General features: G+C 37.8%; 1 protein-coding gene across 9 annotated transcripts in view; it reads left to right on the forward strand.

Moving 5' to 3' along the window:
- The window catches only part of ELF1 (E74 like ETS transcription factor 1), a 104,109-nt gene that overhangs the window by 57,105 nt on the left and 22,735 nt on the right, over positions 1-24,269 (forward strand). For 8 of the 9 annotated variants that reach the window (XM_036831307.1, XM_036831313.1, XM_036831306.1 and 5 more), the window contains one exon: positions 16,944-17,124. In XM_036831307.1, coding sequence (XP_036687202.1) covers positions 16,944-17,124 — 181 coding nt within the window. Of the gene's footprint in view, positions 1-10,258; positions 10,280-16,943; positions 17,125-24,269 lie in introns of those variants that run through there. The other variant, XM_036831314.1, reaches the window with a different exon arrangement.

Here is a 24,269-nt window from a genome sequence, read left to right on the forward strand (position 1 = left end):
TTCCCCACTGTTTGATCTTCCACATTCATACCTGTTACCTGTTTAAGTTCTAATCATCTTTCAAGATTTTAGGACAAAACCTACTTATTCCAGGAACTTATCCTAAAATCATCCCTTCAGGAATTAACAACTTTATGTTATTCCTACATGACTTAATGTCATTATCATATATTTGCCATGTTAAGTTTTTATATATACATTATTAACTTCCCAGATAAGTGCTAAACTACTTGAAGAAAGGGTTGCCTCCCCCCCCCTTAATATTCCCCATGCCTTTAACATAATTTATAATACATTTATTGGTTGAATCCTCTTAAAGATTTTTCTTCCTTCTCTTAATCTTGTTGGTAAAATGGTGTGGGATCTATATCTGTTCAGTTATGGCCCTTATTACATCAGAAGACCTTTTTTTTGGTTTGTTTTCTTTTGTTTTTTTAACATCTTTATTGGAGTATAATTGCTTTACAAAGGGGTGTTAGTTTCTGCTTTATAACAAAGTGAAACAGCTATACATATACATATATCCCTATATCTCCTCCCTCTTGCGTCTCCCTCCCTCCCACCCTTCCTATCCCACCCCTCCAGGTGGTCACAAAGCACTGAGCTTATTTCCCTGTGCTATGCGGCTGCTTCTCACTAGCTATCGATTTTACATTTGGTAGTGTATATATGTCCATGACACTCTCTCACTGCGTCCCAGCTTACCCTTCCCCCTCCCCGTGTCCTTAAGTCCATTCTCTAGTAGGTCTGCGTCTTTACTCCCATCTTGCCCCTAGGTTCTTCATGACCACTTTTTTTTTTCCCCCATATATATGTGTTAGCATACGGTATTTGTTTTTCTCTTTCTGACTTACTTCACTCTGTATGACAGACTCTAGGTCCATCCACCTCACTACAAATAACTCAATTTCGTTTCTTTTTATGGCTGAGTAATATTCCATTGTATGTATGTGCCACATCTTCTTTATCCATTCATCTGTCGACGGACACTTAGGTTGCTTCCTTGTCCTGGCTATTGTAAATAGAGCTGCAATGAACATTTTGGTACATGACTCTTTCTGAATTATGGTTTTCTCAGGGTATATGCCCAGTAGTGGGATTGCTGGGTCATATGGTAGTTCTATTTTTAGTTTTTTAAGGAACCTCCATACTGTTCTCCATAGTGGCTGTATCAATTTACATTTCCACCAACAGTGCAAGAGGGTCCCCTTTTCTCCACACCCTCTCCAGCATTTATTGTTTGTAGATTTTTTGATGATGCCCATTCTGACTGGTGTGAGGTGATACCACATTGTAGTTTTGACTTGCATTTCTCTAATGATTAATGATGCTGAGCATTTTTTCATATGTTTGTTGGCAATCTGTATATCTTCTTTGGTGAAATGTCTGTTTAGGTCTTCTGCCCATTTTGGGATTGGGTTGCTTGTTTTTTTTGATATTGAGCTTCATGTGCTGCTTGTAAATCTTGGAGATTAATCCTTTGTCAGTTGCTTCATTTGCAAATATTTTCTCCCACTCCATCAGAAGGCCTTTGAATGAGAGGTGATATCCTGCCCCACAACTCTCTTGGCTACCGTACTTTTTTTTCTGGGACCTGTGTGTCCACATTCTCACTTAGTGCATGGGCAGTGTGGCATGTCACCACAATTCCAAGACCAGAAACAAATATTCATGGAGTTTTTTTCTTGAAAATGTATTTAGAACTATTGTGTTAAATGTGTTTAGTGAAAACTACCTCAAATAACTTAAAATTTGTTATTGAAATTATCAATAAGTAAATATCCATTTAGAGTTTTCATGTTTCTTGGGAGACTCGTTCAAGTTGTAGAGACGGAGTTTTTGACATGGTTGTATCTTGAGAACCAGGTTGTATTTTGTAGACTGAGAAAAATATAGATCACATCAACCTGCCGTTTTTTAGCTGAAATGGTAAAATTGTGTTAGGCCAGGGAGTTAGTGTACCTTAGAGTAGAAGGAACGTGTTGACAGTATTCTGTGTGTAACAGCACCAGTGCTGTGGAGACAGGAAGTTGGAATGATGCTACTAACCTGTGCGTGGACATGGTAGATCCTCTGTTATTTACATACAGTTCCAGATTACATTGACCAGTCTGTCTGTTCCTATTGTCCGCATTCTTAATCTTGCCAGGTCAGATTTATCAGACCCATTAAAAGTTTGACCATCTGTGAAACTAACATACAGAGATTGCTTGTTTCTTTTCTGTACATTTGGAAAAGCCTTCATCAAAGGAGTTATGCCATAGAGCCCCCCCATTACAAGCCTTATTATCTTCGGGAAAAGTCTGACTTTGCATAAGGCCTAAGGCCCTCTTCAGGTTATGTGAAGGGCCAACCCTGCCTGTGGCCTAGAGTTTGGCCTGGCTTATCTCCCTGCCAACTAGCGGCAGCAAGGAAGCTGATGGTTGTTAAGAAAGAAGAGTTGGTGAGGGGAGCAGGAACTTACTATCACTCTCTTTTGCAGAGTCTTCCTCTAAGTGTCCCTCAGCCATCACACAGAGGCTCCATGACAACGTCTTAAAAATGAATATGGATGAGATCATTGCATAGGGTAGGACATGGACTGGTCTGGCTCCAGAAACATTCAGTGCTGAATTTTAGTAACCGATGTTTACTTAGCATTTTGTTCTGCGTACTTTGTGCTTTACAGGGATTGGCCTAGTTAATTCTTACAACAATCTGATGAAATAGGTAGTCTAATTCTCACTTTGCAGAAGAGTAACGTGAGGTTCAGAGAAGGGGAGCAACTTGCCTGTAAATGCTAAAGCTGGGAACTGCAACCAGCTTGCGCCTTAAACAACTATATGTGGATAATTCCAGCCACGAATACGTGTAAGTGGTAAAAAAGTAGTTTTAAATGTGGAAGACTTATTATACTTTGCATTTGTTATGTTAGCAAAAAGAAAATGTTATTCATTCTAGTTAATTTGTTAGTGTAGTTACAGGTTGACAGTCTTCGTGCCTGATAAACCTGTGTATTTCTTTTTTTGAAACAACAGTTTGTTTTGTTTCGTTTTTCCTCTTTAGTTTTTATTTTTTTTTGGCCGCACCGCACTCGGGATCTTAGTTCCCCGACCAGGGATTGAACCTGGGCTCTCAGCAGTGAAAATGCCAAGTCCTAACCACTGGACCGCCAGGGAATTTCCTAAATAACAGTTTAATTGAGATATAATTTATATGCCATAGAACTCACCTATTTAAAATGTGTAATTCATTACACATTTAGTATATAAACGGAGTTGTGCATCCATCGCCATAATCAGCTTTCAAACATTTTAATTATCCCAAAAAGAAACCTCTACTCATTAGCAGTCGTGCCCTATTCTTTCCCCCACTCCTAGCCGTTAGCAACCACTAATCTACTTTTTGTCTCTATGGATTTGACTATTCTGGACATTTCTTATAAGTGGCATACAATATGTGATCTCCTATGACTGACTTCTTTCACTTAGTAGAGGGTTTTCAGGGTTGTAGCATGAACAAGTACCTCCTTTTTGTTATTGAATAATGTTCCATTGTATGGATAATACCACATTGTATTTATCCACTCTGTATACCTTTCAGAAGAAGCTATTTTTTCAGTGAGGTTTGTTGGTCAGTTTTTTTTGAGGATAGACTTAGCAGTCTCTGTTCTCCCAGATAGTACTCCGTCACCTAGAGCAACCTTGCTGAGTAAGTAAGGAAATTAGTACCTCTTTGATGTATCTCAGTTTAGCTATGTAATCTTGACATTTTTTGCCCCCTTTCTATTTCACTTAACACGTAAAGGATAAGCCACTATATGTACAGGTAGTGTTACTGTGTTACTGGCCTTTCCTGTTTTTAAAGCCATGGTCACCTTCAGTACTATTTAGAGAATACTGATGAAGATAATGTCCTTTGATTTAGTGAAATGAAAAGAAAACTGATAAATTAAAAGAAAAAAAACTGATTGTTAATGGTTTGTTAAAGTGTGAATTTAACAAAGTGATACCCTTAATAATGTTCATAAATCTAATATGCCTAATATTAAATAAGTTAGAATACAGGCAGGATTTTTTTTTTTAACATGGTTATAACCAAAATTCTCAGTATTAGGCAATTCTTTTCTTGGAAAGAAGAATTGTAATGACTGGTGATACGTTCGTGAGCTTATCTGTTTCATCTGTTCCCACCTCTTGTCAATCGAGAGTCTTTGTGATGTAGCATCAAGAGTATCAGCTTGGGGACAAGGCTCCACCGCTTACTAGCTGTAGCTGTATGATTTCAGACAAGATTTTAAATTTCACTGAGCTTTTTTTTTTTTTTTTTTAACATCTTTATTGGAGTATAATTGCTTTACAATGGTGTGTTAGCTTCTGCTTTATAACAAAGTTAATCAGTTATACATATACATATGTTCCCATATCTCTTCCCTCTTGCATCTCCCTCCCTCCCACCCTCCCTATCCCACCCCTCTAGGTGGTCACAAAGCACAGAGCTGATCTCCCTGTGCTATGCGGTTGCTTCCCACTAGCTATCTATTTTACATTTGGTAGTGTATATATGTCCATGCCACTCTCTCACCCTGTCACATCTTACACTTCCCCCTCCCCGTATCCTCAAGTCCATTCTCTAGTTTTCCTCCACCAAAAGTGAAAGTTACTTCCCAAGGTTATGAGCAGTCAATGTTTATGTAAAACATTTAGCAAGAGCGTAGCACAAAGGAAGTAGTAAATAAATGTGGCAGTTGCTGTATTAATGACCTGAGGTAAATCAAGAAAAGGCATTAAAGTTTGTAGTGTTTCACTGTGTACTCAGTATCACTCAGTTGTTTTGGATAAGTGAGGTAATGAAGGCAATTTTTATGACTTGGTTGGCAGTTAGACAAATACATTCACCCTTTTTTTTTTTTAATGTTTTCCTATTTTTTCTTTGATACTTGAGAATGACTGACTTGTTTCTAGAATAAGCCAATAAACTTTTCATTCAGGATTTTAAAAATCTGGGAGACTCATTCTGTAGGGGAGCACTCTCCTTTAACATTGTAGCATGTTAAGTTTATGTTGATGTAGTTTGATCTGGAGTTCAGTTTTTTGGAGTGACTCTAATTTCTGTCATTGTCTATGATCATCTAGTGTGACTTTTCATTCTGGAAAAGGCTTTGTTGTAGCTAAACTACCTCTATTCACGAATGCCCTGGCTCATTTTATTCTCCGAGTTGTGCATATATAAGATTCTTGTCAAAGTTCATCTTTTAGAAGTAGGAATTACCTCTTTAATTATGATTTTACTTAAATTCTTTGAGTTATACAGAATCTGCATGTTTAAAACATTTATCAGTCTGGTACTGACTGTTGTGATGTTGCCTAGTTAGTTTGCAAGTAAACATTTAAACCTGGTTAAAATTTACTACACCTCCTAAAATTTACCTTTTTTTTTTAACCTCGTAATTGATTCTGTTCATACTTAGCTAGCCACACACACACCACCCACCCACCCACCAATATATTAAGCTTTTAAAGTGGGCACTCTAGTAAAAAAACTAAGATTGTTTTCAGTGATTATTTTACTTTTTTGAGATGCATGGCCAAGTTGTAATTTATCCTGACTGAAAAAAGAAAACTGGGCAAAGACTAAAGAAGGCCAATTGTCATGAAAGACCTAAAATGAAATTAGACTTAGCTAGATCAACTCCACAGGGGTTTACAGTGGAATTTCAGACATTATCTTGGGGAAGTCTGGAGAAAAGGCCATTTTACTTAGACCTTTCTGTTTTTCATGGTGCTGTGCAAGAGAAAAAAGGCTTCTTCAGAAACACTCATCTCTACTGGAGTCAACAGAAATAAAACAAAAATTTTCAGCTGTAGCTCTAACACAGTGTACATTAAGAAAATATATATATATATATATATATATATATTCTTAAACCCACACTTGAGCTGAGATGAAACTTTTATTATGACTATAATTTATCTGTAGGATCCTGTACTTGTGGACTCTGGAGTCAGCTTGCCTGGGTTCAGGTTTCAGCTCTGCCTCTGGCTGACCAGTGGCAACAAAACAACAGCACAGTGTTGTGGGTTAACTGGCATAAGCCATGTGAAGTGCTTGACATAGTAACTGCTTTCACCATCACCACCACCGCCGCCACATTAAGAATATCGCTTTATTTTTACTTTATTCTGTTTTATTGTTTAGTGAGGAGCTGTCAAAAACAGAGACTGGAGGATACAACATTGTAATGAGTTCCTTTTTAATCAGATTAAGGAAGGACTTTGACTATGTTAATTACCAGGAATTTGAATCATTTTTCCCTTATACAAAGCCACTGGCTGTAATGTAATATTTATCTACATCATGGTATAAAAGGTATGTAATGCATGAAAACCAAGGATATTGGAGAACTGAGGGGACTGATAGAAGCATGTATTAAAATTTTGTGCCTTGATGCTGCTTTGGATGTTAACCTCTGTGCCAAGAAAACATTACCTGCTGTATTGTTGAGTAAAGTGTAAAAATAACACTGCCTAACATTTTGTAGAGCCGTTTATAGTTTACAGAGTCTTCTCCACGTGCGCTTTGATTCTCACAATTCAACCTGCGATACAGTGTTCTTTCTATTTTCTGTAGTAGACTATTATCTTGAATTTATTACTGGATAACTAGAAGCACTATATTAGAATCCTGTAATAGATTCCTAAGGCAGGGTTACAGAGGTACCCAGAGTATTGTTCAAAATAACCTGGCTTATTTACTAAAGGTATCTAGATTCCTATTCGTTTTTTTAAAAAAAAATTTTATTTATTTATTTATGACTGCTTTGGGTCTTTGTTTCTGCGCGGGGGCTTTCTCTAGTTGCAGCGAGAGGGGGCTACTCTTCGTTGCGGTGCACGGGCTTCTCATTGTGGGGGCTTCTCTTGTGGAGCACGGGCTCTAGGGGTGCGGGCTTCAGTAGTTGTGGCACATGGGCTTAGTTGCTCCGCAGCATGTGGGATCTTCCCGGCCCAGGGCTCGAACCTGTGTCCCCTGCATTGGCAGGCAGGTTCTTAACCACTGCGCTACCAGGAAAGTCCCGTCCTATTTTAATAACATTCTTTTAGAATATCAGTTAGTAGATGGTTTGTCCTATTATCTATTTATTTCCTCATTAATTTTTTTGACAGAACTTGATTTGTTTGTTTATATTTCTGTTAAGAGATGATGCAGAACTGTGTAGGGATTTTATATACTGCTTGAGCTAGTGCATTGAAGTATTTTTAAGTTTTCGGAATGTTAGTAATCAATATTTGGTGTTTTGTTTAAAATGAAAATGTACTAGTAACAACAACAAAAACCTGAGGAAATTGTCAGGGAACAATCTCCATAAGCATAAAATTGGTAGGCCCAAAGAGTTTTGTGGGTGAGTTATCTTAAACTTTAGTGAATCATTTAAACAGTTTCAGTTCAGAGAGAGAAGTTCCCTAATTCAATTTTACAGAACCAATATAACACTGATGCCAAAAACTGGCACAATATATGCATACACACATGAACAACAGGCTAATTTCAAGATGGATATTTTGTTTAACTATATGAGGTAATATTTATTGTCTCTTAGCTTTACCAAGTCCTGTAGGTGATGTGCATTCTCTCTTTTGATTCTTACAATAAACCCTGGTACAGTATGGCAACTGTTTTCCCCATTTTATGAATAAGAGAAGTCTTTGTAAAGAGGAATCTCAAGAGAGGTTTGAATGAAGGAATGAGTATTGCCCAGAAACACAACTGTAAAGTGGCAGCACCTGCATTGGAGTTGAGTCTTTGACTTGAGAAAGTCCAAAATCTTAACTATTATGCTAGGAGAGATATAAGAGATAAAAGGAACTTTGAGTGAAAGAGAGAATCTGGAAGAATATTAAGTAAATAGCCTTTTATAGGGATTACAATTGTGATAAATACAATAGGATTTTTATTTTCTCCCAAATACATTTACATATTAAAAATTTTTTAAATTAGATTCATGTACTACACTTTCAGTCAGGAAAACTGTTTATAAGTTAGACTAGTGTGTTGGGTAATGTGCAGTGCAGCTCCTTAAGACTTTTCTGCCTGATTGCTAAAACTGCTTTTCATTTTCTTTTAAAATAAGACTAGAAGGGATAAGCTCTTATAAAGAGAGCTTGAGTCAATCAACAGAAGTATTCTCATTTGCAGATAATGAAGCTGTTTTAATGACAGATTTTCAAAGTATGCCAAGAATCTGGCTGTGAAGAATCCTTCACAAGAACTTAGTGCTGGGTCCCAGAGACCAGCTATACAATCCTGGCTTGTTTTACGTAATACATTAATTCCTGAAATCATTTAAAATGCACTTTGGAAATTGGTAACAGTGGTAGCTATTGGGGATGGGGAACTATATAGAAAGGGGGACAGTAATGTTTTATACTCTTGGAATATAAATATGTTCATATATAAATCTATTCCCCAAAATAATTTTTTTAAAATGTACCATGGGAACTTGTATAAAGGATTTTAATTTTGACTCATTTTGTTCACCAGTCACCTAATTTTGTGCGTGTACATCCACCTAGATGTGCTGTGTCTAGAGATTTTCTTTAATTTTATTATGGTTCATAGGAGGGGATGAAGGAAGACCATCCTAGTATTTGATTTGGTCCCAGTCTCCTCCCCCTAACTGCTCTGCTTTCACTTCTACCTGAGAATAGTGCTCAGAGCTGAAAGAACTAGAACTATAGTGGTTGAAGGCATTTTCAGGTTCTTTTTCTCCCATCATATGGACCTCTGCTTTTTAAGCTTTTTATTGAAGTATAGCATAAACACAAAGATGCACAAATCATAAGTGTACAGTTTGATAAATTTTCACAAAGTGAACACACATATGTATCCAGCTTTTGCTTTTAGTTGAAGCTGAATGGTTGTTGCTGGGAGTAGATGGTTATGTTTCATGCACCAGTTTTCTGAAAGGACTCTTCTTACTAAAAACAAAACAAAAGGGACTTCCCTGGCGGTCCAGTGGTTAAGACTCCGTGCTTCCAATGCAGAGGGCATGGGTTCGATCCCTGGTCAGGGAAGTAAGATCCCACATGCCAAGTGGTGAAGCCAAATTAAAAAAACAACACAAAACAAAAAACCATGCCTATCAATGTAAGATTGTAGTAAGCCAAGTCCTGCCCCCCCAGCTTTATTACATATAACATTGTTTAAGTTGTGTACAATGTGATGATTTGATTTGTGTGTTTGTGTATATATATATATGTATATATATATATATATATATATATATACATACATATATATATATACACATATATATATAGTAAGTCAAGTTTTAAGAGTGTTTATTTTTATCTAAATCAAATACTGAAGGATTTTGATCATCAAAAAATTTCATTGAATGCTTGCTATATGCCATGCAGTATAAGTGATGTATTTACATGTTACTGAACTTTTACAACAACTCTAGAAGATATTATTATTCGTATTTTAGATGGACACAAAAACTAAATCCTAGAGAGACTGAATAACTTGCCTGAGTTCAAGCACCCAGGGCATGGTGTGCAGTCTGGCCTTAAATAGGGTCATTCTGACTCTAGGGCCTGAGTAGTTACTGTTATATCCTGTTTTCACCATGTGTATTTCTGGTGCATTTGCTGCATGGTAAATATTATCAGATTGCGTCCTGATAGAGTAAGGGGTCGGGTTTTTGTTTTTTAAATCAAAGGTGGAGGAAGTCATTTCAAAGCAGTGTCTTCATAGGATGAGGCTTCGGGACAGCATTCTGATCGGAAGAGAGGGCACAAGATAAGTTTTTACAAGTGCACTGTGCGTAGTTTGCATGTTTTTTGGAATGGGAGATACTGAAGGTATCTCCCGTACCCCACTCCTGGTATCGCCTTGACCGGAGGCAGAGAGATGGTATAAACTACTGGAAAGGTGCTCATTTAGCATCCTATCTTTAAAGAGGATTATCTCCATTGGGGAATTTTTTCTTTTCTTTTTTCTTTTAGCCGCACCCGCTGCAGGGCATTCGGGATTTTAGTTCCCCAACCAGGGGACCAGGAATCGAACCGGGCCCCCTGCAGTGGAAGCGTGGAGTCTTAACCACTGGACCACCAGGGAAGTCCTTCCATTGGGAAATTTTTTTTTTTTTTTTTTTGGGGGAGATTTTTAAAGACTGTTTTTAACCAGCTTTTCGTTTAGGAAAACATTTGATAGATACTTCATTTTAAGCTGTTTCGTAGGGGATCGGCAGGATGTTTCACAACAGCGTGGACCAGATTGAGCTCTGCTATTGGAGAAGGTTGGCAAACAAGTTATTTGAAAGTTCTTTTGCTTTTTTATATCCAAAAACTTGTTGAATAAACTTACTTAATAGAGTTGGAATAATGATCCATAGTTTCTTAAGTATCTGCCTAGGGCTTTGGATCATGGTATACTGAGGAAACAAGCAAGCCTACTCAGGGTAGTAACATATTGTACTGCTTACAGATTGGTCACTTTCCTTCTCTTTTAACTTGATGGTGTTTCCACATATATCATCAGCCACAAATGGCAACTACATAGTGGACAGTGTTGAAATTTGGGGAATTGTTTCTCTTTCCTGCTAACACTTGGTTTGATTTTTATTACTGCTGCTAAAAAAAAATTGTTTATTTTGCTTTCATCACATGTCATAAATTTACCTGAAATTAATAGAAAGGGAAACTGGTATACATGTTTTTCTGTCCAGAGCTGTTAACACCTTCACTAAAGTTACAAAACAGTCAAAAGTCAGTTTTTCACTACAGTTTAATTTGCTATGGAAGTAGAGGCTTTAATAACTCTGATCTTTAACAGATTTTAATTCGAAGAAGTGTTCCCTCTCTCTTCTCACCCATCATTTGTGATTTATTTTAGTTCTATTCCAAAAGCAAATGGGAGAATAATCTGCAAGTGCCAAATAGCAGAAGATCTCGTAACATAATAATATAACTGTTTGTCTCTTTGGATTACTAGTATCTCAGACATTAGCATAAATAATCAGAGCTGACTCAGTTTAGGGAATGCAGTTTAGAATCTTGTAATTCTTTAGAGCAGTGGTTCTGACCCCCTACATACTCATTGGAATCACCTGAGGAGCTTTAATAACATGCTCTGGTTACATCCTCAGATATTCTGATTTGTTTGATCCCATATAGGGTCAGGTACTGATATTTTTATATGTTTCCCAATATATAGTCAGGGTTGATAACCACTGGTAGTTTACTGAGATTCCCTGATTCAAATAAAAGGTACTGAAGAGGCGATGCTTATTTAATCTAATTATTTAAATGAAGAGAGGGTTTAGAGCTGATTTAGAAGATTTGGAGAAAAAATTTTTTTAAGTAGCCAGCCAAATGAAATGTAATATTTTTGTTCGGGCATCAGTGAAGTGTTGACTCCCTCATTTCTTAAAAGGAGGTAACAGATCTTATTGCTAACTATTAGAAATGTGGCCATTTTATGACTAGCTCTGACCTTCCTGAAACTCTCTTTTTAAATAAATCTTGGGAAGGAGTCTGGTCAAAATGATATAGAAAAACTAGGTGGATAAAGTTTGATGGTCTTCAGCAAAGAAACTTGAAGAATAATGTCTAACCTTAATTTATGAATAGTAACAAGAATATATATATATATATATCTTTATTGCCATAAGCTGTAGAGGTTATTTAGGGTAAAGGGAGCTAGTTGTCAAATGAGAGATTTAAAGCTAAATAAAATGGAGTCCTGTTATGGGCTGAATTGCCCTCCACCCCCCAAACACATATGTTGCAGTACTAACCCCTGATATCTCAGAATGTGACCTTATTTGGAAATAGGGTCATTGTGGATGTAATTAGTTAACGTGAGGTTATACTGGAATAGGGTAGGCCCCTGATCCAGTAAGATTAGTGTCTTTATAAGAAGAGAAAACTTGGACACACACATATACAGGGAGAACACCATGTGAACATGATGAGGGCCATTTACAAGCCAAGGAGAGAGGCCTGGAGCAGATCCTTCCCTCAAAGCCCTCAGAAGGAACTAACCCTGCTGACACCTTGATTTCAGACATGTAGCCTCTAGAATTGACAGACAATACGTGTCTGTTGTTTTAGCCACCTAGCCTGTGATGCTTTGTTACAGCAGCTCTAGCAAACTAATACAAGCCCCAATATTTTATTTATTAAAAAAAATTTAAATCTAGGAAAATTCAGCATTTGAAATTTTGCCAGTTTTTTCATTTAAGAGGCTAGGGTCCATTTCTTTATACGGAATGTTAGAATGTGTGGTTATGAAGTTTTTAGGTTCCTGATGATTCAGTTACTAGTCAGTCAGTTTAGTCAATCAGTTTATAAGGCAGGAGCCCAGATCAGCAGCTGGAGTTTCTGGAGTGTGTGTTTTCCTTCTGTTTATGGTAATAGAGGGAGGGATTCTTTCCAGTCACCTGAGAGGGGTTTCCTAGATCTATTTTGTATATACAGATTCAGGCTTGTTACCTAAGATTCAGAGTTGGTCTGTTTATTGTATGTGAATTAATAGCACCCTGGAGAAATTAGAGATGAACAACTTTGAATATATATCTCAGTGGACTAGAAAAGAGTAGCCTATGTTCTTCATGAGAGGAGCAAATATCTAGAAGGAGAAGACAGTATGGCTAAATTGGGAGTGATCCTGGGAAGTCCCTGGGGACCAAGAGGGACTGGCTGTGCCTTCAAGATAGTTTATAATAGATTTGGATCGGAGAAGCCCTGAAAAAAGATAATATTGAAAGTCACACCGCAAACACAGCTCCTTGCCTATGCTGTTTTTCTAAACAGAGCTAAGTAAATATGCCAAAAAAACAAAAACAAAAACCAATCCCAAAACAAAATGGCACCATGTTTAAGGCTGGTTATAATAAGGAATAGGTAAAGAACATGGACTCTGGAGTCAATTTAAGAGTCTTCCGGGGGCTTTCCTGGTGGTGCAGTGGTTAGGACTCAGAGCTCCCAATGCAGGGGGCCTGGGTTCGATCCCTGGTCTGGGAACTAGATCCCACACGCATCATGCAACTAAGAGTTCACATGCCACAACTAAGGAGCTGGCAAGCTGCAACTAAGGAGCCCATATGCCACAACTAAGGAGCTGGCAAGCTACAACTAAGGAGCCCTTGAGCCACAACTAAGGAGCCCGCCTGCTGCAACTAAGACCCAACGCAACCAAATAAATAATAAATAAATATTTTTTAAAAAAGTCTTCCACTTACAGTAGATTATTTCCTTTCCCCTTGAGACTTCATTTTCCCATGTATAAAACAGATAATATTATGTGTCTCCTTAATTGGATTTTGTGATGATGAAATAAGGTGGTAATCCATGTGAAGCAATGAGCAAAATGCCTGGTGCTAATAATATTAGCTAACAGCAGTAGCAAAGCCAGAAGGTATGTGACCACTTGTGCATGCGACTCCCTCCCCCTGGTTTAGTCCATAAGAATGAGTAATCTCTTCTACTGTAATGTTATCAACAGTCAGTTTTCAAATCCATACCTTTAAAATACATCTTAAAACCTGGAAGTGCCCTTGGGATCAACTGGTGCTCTTCTTTCATTTAAAGTGAGGAAGATAAGATCATGATAGTAGGATTGGAGAAGGCCTTGGGTCTCCTGGTTCACAGTCTTCTTTACTACAGGTTGCCACTCTCTAAATCACACAACCACATGTCCCTTTTTATTCTTAAGTAACCTTTTGCTTCCGTGGAAACTTAATTTTTTCTCTCTACTTTTTGTGTGTTTGAAATTTGTCTTAAACAGTTTTAAAATTATTATAAAATTTGAACTGAAATTAAAAATGATTGTTTAACGCAAATTAGAATATGCTTGATTATACACAGACTGCCTCTGTTAGGGAACAAAGAAATTGGCAACAGTGGTTGCTTCTGGAGAGGGGCACTGAGGTAGATGTAGCATTGATTATAGTGGTATATGACAGGGTGTTCTAACACCTGTACATCTGGAGACTAGAGTCATCAGCTCCAATCCAGTTACAGAGTAAGAGAATAGGACAAGGCAGAAAGTAGTAACACATATCTGTAGTTCTTTGAAACTTGGGAACTTTATAGATTCAGAAAAAATTTTGGAGATATCCCTCGTAATAGCCACACTCTAAACACTCACTACCCAAACTTAAGGAGCCAAACAGATGTGGGTAGGGAGAAATACTTCGCTTTCATTTGAGGGCTTCTCCTGTGAATTGCATCGACCTGCCTCTGTCTCTGACTTAGTGGTGATCTTGGGTAAATTTCTTAACCTAATTCTTTATCTGCCAATGGATAGAAATGATAAGCCCTGTCCTTACCTGGTACATGGAGTTGTTGCGGCATAAAATGAAATCATGAGAATTAACTCAACTCTGGGCTCAGCCCTGTCAGAAGACGAGGAGCTTAAGTTTAGCTCTTAGGAGAGAAGAGGAGAAGTGCTGTTAACAGGCATGTGCTCATGCTAAGCTGGGTTGCATATGCAGCATTCACTCTCAAAAAAGAGAAGGGCAAGGCAATGACTATACTTTGGCTACTCTATATGATACTCTCTCTAGTGCCTCCCTGTGTGTGTTTTACATTGTAATGTTTGAGCCTCTTCCTGTTTTAAAACGTATGATTTGGAGAGCCAGTTCCTTCTGTCTAACTTTCCTCTTTTGTGAAATAAGAAGAAACTTTTTTTTTTTTTTTTTTTTAAATCTTTATTTATTTATTTTTGGCTGTGCTGGGTCTTCGGTTCGTGCGAGGGCTTTCTCTAGTTGCGGCAAGCGGGGGCCACTCTTTCATCGCGGTGCGGGGACCGCTCTTCATCGCGGTGCGCGGGCCTTTCACTATCGCGGCCCCTCCCGTTGCGGGGCACAGGCTCCAGACGCGCAGGCTCAGCAGTTGTGGCTCACGGGCCCAGCCACTCCGCGGCATGTGGGATCTTCCCAGACCAGGGCTCGAACCCGTGTCCCCTGCATTAGCAGGCAGATTCTCAACCACTGCGCCACCAGGGAAGCCCAAGAAGAAACATTTTAAAATAAAGCAATCCAAATATGTTTTAGTATTAATGTTATCTATAAATTTCAGAACATAACATTCTTGAAGGCACAGATAGTATCTGTTTAGTACCTACGATACCATATATTTAATTTAGGTAGTTAAATTCTTATGATAAGAAGTAATATTTAACTTCTGTGCACTGCTGCAAACATATTAATTTTAAAAGATTGAGGCTGCTTAGTTATAATGAAATCATAAATAATACTTTCAATATATATATATTTTAAGAAACAGGATATTTACATGAGCTATCTTCCCATAAGATACTTATTAATTACAAAAGGAAAAATAGTAACTTTACAGTAGAGAAGCCTGGTAGACCCCACCCTAACTGAATGATCAAAGTTAATATCACTAGTAATGGGACAAAAAGATATTTTTGACCTCCTGATAAGATGTATTTGAAAGGACACAAGATTACTTTTTTTTATTCTAACCAAAAATGCAGACGGAATCTAATGATGAGTTAATATGACAAAAACCCAAATTGGGGGACATTTTATGAAACAAATGGCCTGTATTCTTCCAAAGTGTCAAGATCATGAAAGACAAAGAAAAACTGAAAAACTGCTCCAGATTAAAGGAGAAGAAATTGTTCTAGATTAAAGGAGTTGTCATGAAGAAACATGATATTTACTAAATGAAACTTAGGATCCTGATCTCAATTTTTTTTTCCCATTTTTTTAAAAAAAGACATTAATGAGACAGTTGGAGAAATCTGAATAAGGTCTATAGATTAATAGTACTGTATCAATGTTACTTGCCTGGTTTTGATAATTGTGCCATCTTTGTATAAGATAATGGTCATATATTTAGAAAATATATACTTAAGTATTTAGGGTTAAAGGAGCAGTATGTCTACCACTTTCAAATAGGTCAGAAAACTATAGATATAGAAATGATAATATAGAAAGAGGATGATAGACATGATTAAGTGTTAAAATTTGGGGAATGTGGATGAAGGTTGTAGGAGAATTCTTTGTACTACTTTTACAACTTTTTAAAGTGAAGTTTTTTAATTTTTAAAGTAAAAGAGAGAATGTAATGACGTCTTAATCGATTTTTTTTCATCAATAGACTGTTTAGTGTATATTAGTGGTTTAGGGGATGATGATTTGCAGAGAAATGTTACTATGAAAGTGTAACAAATGAACAGAACCCTTACCATATTACAAGTAGAGCAATATAAAACAAGTTAATAAATGTCAGCATTTTTACTATATTTAAAAAGTAATTCTTTTATAGATAGCCCTTATTATATAGTATTATGATTCATGTATACTTAGCTACATTCAAAACATTTTTTTATTTGGCTTTCACTTTTAACATTGAATTTTTTCGTGACTAATTAACTGATTTTTGAGTAGGCTGTTAAAAATCCTCTCTGCCTCAGTTTCCTCATCTGTAAAATGAGATGGCTAGACTAGAGTTCTTCCAGTTCTCGACTTCCCTGATCTTATTACCAGATAGAAAGTGAAAGTTAATTTTCCCATTTGAATCAAAAGCAGTTATTGGTTAAACACGGCCTGTGTGCCAAGTGACAGTGTAATATTTATTAAGCTCACAGATTTTTTTCTGTCAAAGAAACTTGTGCTGAGATTTTATTTAATTGTATATTTCATTTGTATGCCACTTCTTATGCATTAATGATACTAGTTTTTTTAATTTAATGAGCTTTAAAAACATACTTTTATGGAACTTCCCAATGAAAACTTGGCTGTTAAGACCCAAAATTGGTAATGAAAGTTTTATTTGGTCTTAGTAGATATATATTCTCTGTATCCTAGAAAGCTTGTCAATATACAAGTAGCTGATGATGTGAAAACTAAATTGTATAAAATAATTTGGGTTGTATTTAACAAAAGCAAAACTTTGTTAATCCTTTTTTTCCTTCACCCCTCCCAGCTTGGTGATCCAGCTATTTTTCCTGCCGTCATCGTGGAACACGTTCCTGGTGCTGACATTCTCAATAGCTACGCGGGTCTAGCCTGTGTGGAGGAGCCCAATGACATGATCACCGAGAGCTCCTTGGATGTCGCCGAAGAGGAAATCATCGATGAGGATGACGACGACATCACCCTTACAGGTGTGTGTGCCTCTGACAGCACCTTCCTTCAGCATAGTTTTAGTCAGTGGGTTAGCCCTGTGATTTGGGGGGTATAAAAAGTTCTTGACTCGGTTTTGAGTAACTCCGTTACCGGCGGAAGCTAGAGCCCTGTGGGAAGAAGGAAATGATGTTTTCTTTCTCATCTGCCTGTGCTTCGTAGTGCTCACTTATCTCCTCCTTCTTCTTTCCTAAATGGACAGAGATGAACGTGACGAAATAGAAGGTGTGTAAGAGGAACCAAACCAACTCGGTTCACCAAGTCTTCACTGAGCACTGTTTGTGTGCCTAGCTCTGTACTCCTGATAACAATGAGAGGTTGTTTGCAGGGCAAAAGATAGGAATATTCTTTTGTTACTGCTGCCGCAGGAAGCAAAATAGGAGGCCGTGACCCAAATGTAGGATAAGGTGCCGAGGTTTAAAGATTTGTTCAGTCAGAACTAGTAGGGTATTTCAAACTGAATGTTAAGTGTTGAGGTGGTGCTTTTTTCCATCAGTTTTAGAAACTGGTGCATGCATTTGTAATTTTATACATTTACATTCATATATCTTGGCCAGAGATGTTGGAGGTGTTTGAGAAAGTTAATTATTTAGAAGCAAAGATTATTTAAATATTTATTTTTTTTTTAAGTTTTATTTATTTATTTATTTATTTATTTATGGCTGCATTAGGTCTTCGTTGCTGCATGTGGGCTTTCTCGCGAGTAGGGGCTACTCTTCGTTGTGGTGTGCAGGCTTCTCTTGTTGCGGAGCACAGGCTCTAGGTGTGCAGGCTTCAGTAGTTGTGGCATGCAGGCTCAGTAGTTGTGGCGCACGGGCTTAGTTGCTACACCGCATGTGGGATCTTCCCAGACCAGGGCTTGAACCCGTGTCCCCTGCATTTGCAGGCAGATTCTTAACCACTGTGCCACCAGGGAAGCTCTGAATATTTATTCTTAAATTAAAAACCAGAAATTAACATTAGTCACAGTATTATCAACAAAACCTGGACTTTATTCCACGCATTTCACACTAACATCCTTTTTCTGTTCCAGGATCCTATCTTGAATCTCACGTTGCAATTAGTTGGTATTTTTTCCTAGTCGCTTCCAGTCTATGACAGTTCCTCTGTCTTTCCTTGTCTCTCATAACCTGATGCTTTTGAGGAGTACTGGTCAGACACTGTAGAATGCCCCTCAGTTTTATTTCTGTGATATTTTCTCATGATTGGAATGAGATAATCCATTTTGGGCAACAATACCTCCAAAATGGCATTGTCTTCTTATCATTGTATCATATTAACATAGTAGATTTTTTAAAAAGTGCTCATTTAATTTTCACAGCAGAAAAAGAAAACTGAAATTAGAGAAGTTAAATGACTTGCCTATGTCATGTACCAAGTGACTGAGTCATTGATAACGTTGATGAACAACACTTAGTTTTTGTACTGTCCTCTTATTTTTTTACAAAGCATGTTCTCATATATTCACATTTTTGTTCAGAGCAACCCAATGAAAGTTTTTGATAAATCTAGATTTGTTTCACGCTTATCAATAAGACAATTGGATTAATCAGATTAGAGGTTTCAACTCATCACTGACTGTGTACTTCGTGTTTTGTATAATAGAATGACCACCACTATGCATGTAAGTGTTGTGTAGCTAATGGGGTTTTCGCCACAGTGTGTTCTGACCTACTTTCTTGATGCCTTAGGGTAAGGCTACACTCTCTGTGGGTTGGGAACCAGGGTCTCCCCTGAAGGAGTGTTTATTCCTGGTTTTAGTCACCAAGGAAGATACTGGTCCTCAAAGAAGAAATGGAGACTAGGAAAGCAGATCTTGGATCTTTAGGAGAAGGAATTATTTCTTCCTTCCAGTGCTTCACTCTCTTGGGCTTAGACTTGAAGATAGCTGATGACGAGATGCAGACAAGCTCCTTCCTTCCTGGAAAACAGAACTGGTGTGGAATGGATCCAGAAAATAAGCCACATCTTGAAAATCAGATTTGCTATTTGCATGTTTCTTCTCTCTTGCCTTTCTTAACTTCCAACCCAAGCCTTTGTTTAACTCTTCTGTACTTGTTCGAGTCATGTCATGAGAAATGAAAGGATCTTATAGCCCTCCTTAGTCCAGAGTGGGGGAGGGGAGAGTACTGTGCTTTTGAGAAACTACAGGGAAGATGGTGATGGGGATAGGACAGTTTATAAACTGTAATTATGAGACCTAGGTAGCACTTCAGATGATAAGGAATATTGTTAACATTTCTAGGCATGATAATAGCATTGTGTTAGATTCTTTATCTTTTAGATACATATGCTCAAATACTTAGAGATAAAATACAGTGTCATGGATTCCTTCAGAATAATCCTGGGGGTCAGGGTGTGTGTGAGGGGACCATGGGCAGTAAGTGGAGTGTGGATGAAAGAAGATTGACTATGTTTTGATAATGACTGATGCTGAGAATGGATATGTGAGAATTCATTATACTATGTCCCATAATTTTGATTCTGTTTGAAATTTTCAATAAAAAGATCAAACTATTTTTATGGACTTGAGGGTTATATTAGATGGCAGCTGTCATCGATAACCCCTGATTTCAAATTTTCATGTTCATCAGAACACTTTCATTTTTATCATTTCTTTATCTCATATCAAGTTTGATATACATTTTAACCTTTAAAATGTATAATGATAAAGTATTACTTTTATCTGTTTACATGTTGGGGTTTTATATAACATTTCCTTTGAAACAAGGCTGTGCTATTAAAAATTTATGAAAAGCATTTGACTATGAGCTTCATCTATGTGGAGATCCTTTCATTACCAGTCTTGAGTCTAAAATTGAAATTATTAAAGGAGATGGACCCCTTTGGACCCCTCAGCCAGCTATTCGGGATCCAGCCCCACTCACAGGTGGGCCAACAGCAGCTTTTGGACACCCTGGACCCCATGGCCAGCCATGTCAGGAACTGGCCCTGCCCACCAGCAGGCTGACACTAGATCTGGGGATCCCGAGCCCCACAACTACCCACTCTAGAACCTGGCTCTGCCCACTTGTCAGCCAGCACTAGCCCTGGGACCACCTGGGGTCCCTGGCAGCCTCCGTGCAAGGCAGGACCTGGCAAACAACTAGACCACAGGCCAGTCACACCTACCAGACCATCCACAATAGTTAGCCTATCACAACAGAAGGACTCACGCAGTCCACTAGGGAGCACCCCAGAACACATAGCTCTGGTGACCAGAGGGGAGACCACTGCTGGGATGCATAGGACGGCACCTACAGAAGGCCACTTCTCCAAGGTCAGGAAATGTAACCAACCTACCAAATACACAGAAATAAAAAGAGCGAGTTAGATAAAATGAAGCGACAGAGGAATATCTTCCAAATGAAGGAACAAGGTAAAACCCCGGAAGAACTAAGTGACGTGGAGATAGGCAGCCTGCCCCATAAAGAGTTCAAGATGATGATCGTAAACATGTTCAAGGAACTCTGGAGAAGAATGGGTGCACAGAGCAAGAAGTTAGAAGTTTTTAACAAAGAGTTAGAAAATGCAAAGAACAACCAAACAGATGAAGAGTACAATAACTGAAATGAAAAATACACTGGAAGGAATTAACAGTAGACTAAATGACCCAGAGGAAAGATCAGTGAGCTGGGAGACAAGAGTAGTGGAAATCACTGAAGTTGAACAGAAAAAGGAAAAAAGTATAGAAAGAAATGAGACAGTTTAAGAGACCTCTCAGACAACATCAAGTGTACTAGTATTTGCATTATAGGGGTTCCAGAGGAGAAGAGAGAGAGAAAGGGGCAGAGAACGTGTTTGAATACATAATAGCTGAAAACTTTCCTGACCTGGGAAGGGACACAGACATCCATGTCCAGGAAGCACAGAGAGTCCCAAACAGGATCAACCCAAAGAGGACCACAACAAGACACATTGTAATTAAAGTGGCAAAAATTAAAGAGAGAATTTTAAAAGCAGCAAGGGAAAAGCAACAAGTTACATACAAAGGAACTCGCATAAGGCTGTGAGCTCTCTAGCAGAAACCCTGCAGGCCAGAAGGGAGTGGCTCAATATATTTAAAGTGGTGAAAGGGGAAAACCTACAACCAAGAATACCCAGCAAGGCTTTCATTCAGGTTTGATGGAGAGATCAAGTTTTACAGACAAGCAAAAGTTAAAAGAGTTCAGCACCAACAAACCAGCTTTACAAGAAATGTTAAAGGGATTTCTCTAGCCAAAAAAGGCCACAACAAGAAATATGAAAATTATGAAAGGAAAAATCTCATTGGTAAAGGCAAATATACAGTAAAGGTAGTAAATCAGCCATGTATAAAGCTAGTAGGAAGGTTAAAAGACAAACATCGTAAAACCATCTGTATTCACAATGGTTAGTTAAGGGATACACAAAACAGAAAGACGTAAAACATGATGTCAGAAATAGTAAACGTGGAGTTGGGGAGTAAAAATGCAGGGTTAAAATGCGTTTGAAATTAAGTGATCAACAACTTAAAATAATATATATATTGCTATGTACAGTGTGGAGAATACAGTGAATAACTAGGTAATATCTTTGTATGATGATGTGTCTTAACTAGACTTATCGTGGTGATCATTTTGATATGTATAGCAATACCACATCACTATGTTGAGGAACTAACAGTGTTATAGGTCAGGTGTACTTTGAAAACAAATAAACAAACTCATAGAAAATGAGATCAGATTTGTGGTTACCAGAGGCAGGGATGGGGAGAATGGGAATTGGACGAAGGTGGTCAAAAGGTACAAACATCCAGTTAGAAGATAAAAAAGTACTAGGGATATAATGTACAGTATGATAAATATAATTAACACTGCTGTATGTTATATATAAAAGTTGTTAAAAGAGTAATTCCTCAGTTCTTATCACAAGAAAAATTTTTTTCTGTTTCTTTAATCTTATATCTATATGAGGTGATGGGTGTTCACTAAACTTATTGTGATGATCATTTCACAATGTGTGTAAGTCAGATCGTGCTGTACACCTGAAACTTACACAGTGCTGTATGTCAATTATAATCTCAATAAAATTGGAAGAAAAAAAAGGCTTGTGGGTTTTATTGTTGCTTACAAGAAATTTTTGTAATCCATTTAATGAAGGGCAAACATTTTCTCTATATTTTTAAAAGCTTAGTTGTACTTTGTTTTGGTTTTCATTCCTGTTTCATGTAGGAACCACCAATTTATTTTGTATTTCCTGACTTAAGCACTGAAGCTAAGTGGAATAAACGAAGTTTTACAAATTAGATTACTGATATTAACCACATTTAACTTGCCTTACGTTTTTGAAATTCAGAAGGTAGCATGATTTCTATATATAGTTGTGGAATGATTTCTAGTGTATATGAAGTTTAAAAAGCAAAGGGCAGTACAGCATGAATGGTTACCTATTAATTAAGATAGGGGAAAGAATATAAATGATATATATGTGTTTGCTTACATTTAAAAATAGAAAGATATGGGCTTCCCTGGTGGCGCAGTGGTTGAGAATCCACCTGCCAATGCAGGGGACACGGGTTCGAGCGCTGGTCCGGGAAGATCCCACATGCCACGGAGCAGCTAAGCCCGTGTGCCACAACTACTGAGCCTGTGCTCTAGAGCCCGTGAGCCACAACTACTGAGCCTGTGCTCTAGAGCCCGTGAGCCACAACTACTGAGCCCGTGTGCTGCAACTACTGAAACCCACACGTCTAGAGCCCGTGCTCCACAGCAAGAGAAGCCACAGCAATGAGAAGCCTGCACACCGCAGCAAAGAGTAGCCCCTGCTCTCCACAACTAGAGAAAGCCCGCGCACAGCAATGAAGACCCAACACAGCCAAAAATAAATAAATAAATTTAAAAATAGAAAGATAAAACCAAAAGCTAATAAAAATCTTTTAAACTTAGTGGTCACTTTTTTTTTCTTAAATATTTATTTACTTATTTATTTATTTGGCTGTGCTGGGTCTTAGGTGCGGTATGAGGGATCTTTTAGTTGCAGCATGCAGGATCTTTAGTTGTGGCATGTGGGCTCTTAGTTGGGGCTTGCGGGATCTAGTTCCCCGACCAGGGATCGAACCTCGGCCCCCTGCATTGGGAGCATAGAGTTTTAACCACTGGACCACCAGGGAAGTTCCAGTGGTCACTTTTGAAAGATCCCATTTATTATTCTGAAAATCAGTAAATAACGGAAAAAGAGCCAAGTGTTTAATTTGCCCTTATTGTATGAACCGTGGCTCAGGGTAACCAGATAGTTTATGATGAAGTTCTTCCTTATAGAGAATTCTAGTTAATAAATGCTAGAGGAGTGATAAGATTAGAATTATCACCATTTTGAAATCCCTAATGAAATAGTGCATCTAGGTAACTATCATCAGTAACTGCTAAAGCCATTAGGTAAAAGGCTGATGGAGAATTTTATGCTGGATAGATCAGACTGGCAACACCTGAACCTGCTTCTCAATCCTTGCAGTACTGAAGGAAGACCTACCTACCTTCAAAAGGCCCATTGAATCACACAGCATCACCTTTGAAGTATTCTTGCCACAGAATTGGATGTGAATCAAATCAGTCTTCTAGATATAACTTCCAGTTTACAGGAAATACACGGGGGGAGGGATATGGTAAGTGACACCACAGATATATAATCAGCAAAATTTAGAATGTGGGAAACTACAAACAGATGACCCTGTTTCTCCTAAGATAAACAACAAAAATGGGAAAAAAAAATACTAAGGAAGGTACGTGCCACCAAATGTAATGTATGAACTTTGTTTGAAATCTGGTTAACAAACCAACTTTTTCAGATTTAAAAAATCTGAGACAGAAATTTCAATATTAAGTGGATAGCTGATTTAAAGAGTGATTTTTAAAAGATGTGATCATGGTATTGTCTATATACTGTAATATTTACGATTGAATGATAGGCTCTCTGGGGTTCACTTTGAAATAATCCCGTGTCTGTGTTGGGCCAGAGAGTATAGATTAAGGAAGATTGACTGTTAAGTATTGAAGCTGGGCCCTTGATGCATTCAGTTCATTATAAATATGATTTCCTATATGTTTGAAATTTTTCATTATAAAAAGCTTGACAAAGAAGTGATTTGAAATTCTCATTCTATTTTCTT

Source organism: Balaenoptera musculus, chromosome 18, assembly GCF_009873245.2.
Source record: "Balaenoptera musculus isolate JJ_BM4_2016_0621 chromosome 18, mBalMus1.pri.v3, whole genome shotgun sequence".
NCBI lineage: Eukaryota > Metazoa > Chordata > Mammalia > Artiodactyla > Balaenopteridae > Balaenoptera > Balaenoptera musculus.